At 40.9% G+C, this 2,912-nt stretch overlaps 1 protein-coding gene across 1 annotated transcript; it reads left to right on the top strand.

The window, feature by feature from the left end:
• The first annotated feature begins 724 nt into the window (after positions 1 to 724).
• On the top strand, positions 725 to 2,369 carry LOC143773708 (uncharacterized). Its single transcript, XM_077261080.1, has 3 exons — positions 725 to 966; positions 1,195 to 1,354; positions 1,435 to 2,369. The coding sequence occupies exons 1-3, from the start codon at positions 933 to 935 to the stop codon at positions 2,024 to 2,026; spliced, it is 786 nt and encodes a 261-aa protein (XP_077117195.1). The 5' UTR covers positions 725 to 932; the 3' UTR covers positions 2,027 to 2,369.
• The last annotated feature ends 543 nt before the right edge of the window (positions 2,370 to 2,912 follow it).

Below are 2,912 nucleotides of genomic sequence, written 5' to 3'. Positions count from 1 at the left end.
AATTATATAGTAGATATCTCTGTATACATCATGGGAGTCTGTATTGTACGACGGATGTGTGTGTACTAAAAATGTATTGCTTTGTTGCAGATGTCGGATAGTGAGGGAAGCAGCAGCAGCAGCAGCAGCAGCAGCGTGTCTGCGGTTTTTTCTTCTCAGTCGGTAGGCTTGCACTTTAAAAAACCACTAAAATTTGTGTGAAAATTCAGTGTATTAAGCTATATATATATGTATAATCATGTTTCTATTGCAAATAGGAGTCTTCGGAGCCCGAGGCTGCTAGGCCCCCCCAAAAAAAACAGGCAAAACCAACAAAGGTACATAGCAGACATTTTTAAGTTTTGCAAACATAAATTTATTGATCAAAGAAATGTAATTTTTTTTTTTCATTTACATACACAATAGGTTGTGGCACACGGAGGACACAAGAGGAAGAAGGTTCCTCGCCGTCTGTCGTCTCCACAACTGCCAGTGGTAAATATAAAACTAGAAATGTATCTACAATCTATTCACTTTCTATCTGCTATATCTATAAACTATCTATCCACTATCTCTCTATCTCTCTCTCTCTCGCTGTATCTATCTATGTATCTATCTATGTATCTATCTATCTATGTATCTAATGTATCTATCTATCTATGTATCTAACTATCTATGTATCTATCTATCTATGTATCTATCTATTAGTCTACCAATAAACTGAATTTGAACCTTTCAACATAACGTTTTGTGTTTACATAGTCCAAGTCAGCGATCCAAAAAAAAAAAGGATTGTGGTTGACGAAGAGCCGTTGACCATTCACAATGAGACACTGATCAACCTTGTGGAAGCCAACCCCTCAATATGGGACCAAAGCGACAGCTCCCACCATGACATAGTAAAGAACCGCAAGTTGTGGGATCAAATTATCTCTCACTTCGATCCCCGATACATGGAGAAGTCGTCAACCTCAAAGAAAAAAATTGGTAAATATTGGTGATGTTAAATTGTCTACTATCTATCTCTAAACTATCAGCTACCTATACACTAAACTATTTCTCTATCATCTATAATAATTACTATCTATCAACTATCTATCTACTAGCTATATATCAACTATCTAAACTAACTATACACAATTTTTAAACTATCAATATAAGAACTGTCTACTAATATATATATATAATTTTTTAACCTTTTTTTAAAAATTACAGCGGATGCGGTCCATACTCGCTGGAAATCAATAAGGGACCGCTTTGTCCGTGACTACCGGAATAGTCAAAATGTACCAAGCGGAGCAGGTGCAAAACGGGTGACCCCGTATGTGCACTACGAGCAATTGCTCTTTCTTCAAAAAACATTGTCTCAGCGCTCGTAAGTACAAATTGGTCTGTGTGCGAGAAAAATTTTTTTTAAAATTACAGCAAGATATATATATATTTTTTTGGTTACAGCACGATCTGCAGTACCGCCGCGCCTAGACAGGCAGAAGAACTGGAGCCATCTCCACTGGAACCAAGTCAGCAGACGGGCACTGAAGACGTCTCTGTCATCAGCGAGCCACGATCTGGGGAGAGAAGCACTGTGGCTTCAGGTGTGAGTGCCCGGTTGCAATCAGTGCGTGGACGCAAGCGAGCTTCACAAAAAGATGAAGCTGATGCCATTATTGTCGATGGACTTCAGCGGGTTGAGGACATGTGTCGGAGTGAACTGAAAGACCTGAGGCGGGAAATTACCGACTTACAATCTCGCGAGTCTGTATATTCTGCAAATGAATGGAAGCTACTTTTTTTGTCCTATGTTCCCGTAGCACAAAATATCCCGGCACACAGAAACCTTTTGTTTCGGCAAAGACTGAATGACCTTCTTGAGGAATTTGTGGGACCCCAGGAGCCAGCTCCATCGAGAACCAGAAGCATAGACATGCCGGCCTACAACCCTCAATATAGAGCCCGGTGTGAACCGAGCATTGAACATCAGAGACAAAGTAGCAGTCCATCATACACCTGGGCAGACAATACACCCGCGCAATACCAGAGTCTATAGTACAGCTCAGTGTCCCCAGCCAGGTGCAAACTGTGTTTCACGTTTTTTGGTTTATTGTTTTTTTACCACCCAATTTCGTGTGTGTTTTTTTACATCCCTATGGGATATCATATGTAACAAGTTCACAACTGTTCTTTCATAAAAATTCGGAAACTTAAGTAAACTGTTTAAAATCTGATTCTTGTATGACTGTGAACACAACATAACAGTAATGTAACATTTTACAAGACATATTTTACAAGACATATGGGAAATAAAAAAACCCCAAAAAACACATCAGGACACAGCTTCAGACTTGAAATAAATTTTACACGTGTCTGTCTTGCCATGGAACATGCCCCTCATGTATGTAGTACTGTGCAAATTGGTCACGAATCCCCATTATTTGAGCTGTAGGCCGAACAGCAGTAGATTCAATGCTCATGAGGTTCGACTCACATTCATCGGGGTCAACCACCTGGGGTTCATGTCTGGCCACAAAATTATGCAGACAGATGCATGCCTTCACAACACGGTCCACATTTTCTGGTTGCAGTTGCATGCACGTTAGTAGAATTCGCCATTTTAATGTCAAAATCCCAAAGGCGCACTCCACATAACGTCTTGCCCGGCTCAAGCGATAATTAAAAATGCGCTTGGTGGAGTTCAGACTGCGGCTTGGGTACGGTTTGAGGAGATTTTGCCCATGTTGGAACGCCTCATCACCAACTAAAACAAAGGGCAAACTTGGGTCTTCGGTCCCCGGTAGAGGTCGTGATGAGGGTAAGTTAAAATTGTTGCTATACAAACATCTCCCCATGCTGGAGTCTCTGAAGACTCTTGAATCGTTAGTACGGCCATACGCACCAATATCCACAGCTACAAACCGGTATCTTGCATCCGCAAT

Source organism: Ranitomeya variabilis, chromosome 5 (genome assembly GCF_051348905.1).
Source record: "Ranitomeya variabilis isolate aRanVar5 chromosome 5, aRanVar5.hap1, whole genome shotgun sequence".
NCBI lineage: Eukaryota > Metazoa > Chordata > Amphibia > Anura > Dendrobatidae > Ranitomeya > Ranitomeya variabilis.
Note: the sequence above shows the minus strand (reverse complement) of the source record. Positions and strands in the feature narration are given on the sequence as shown.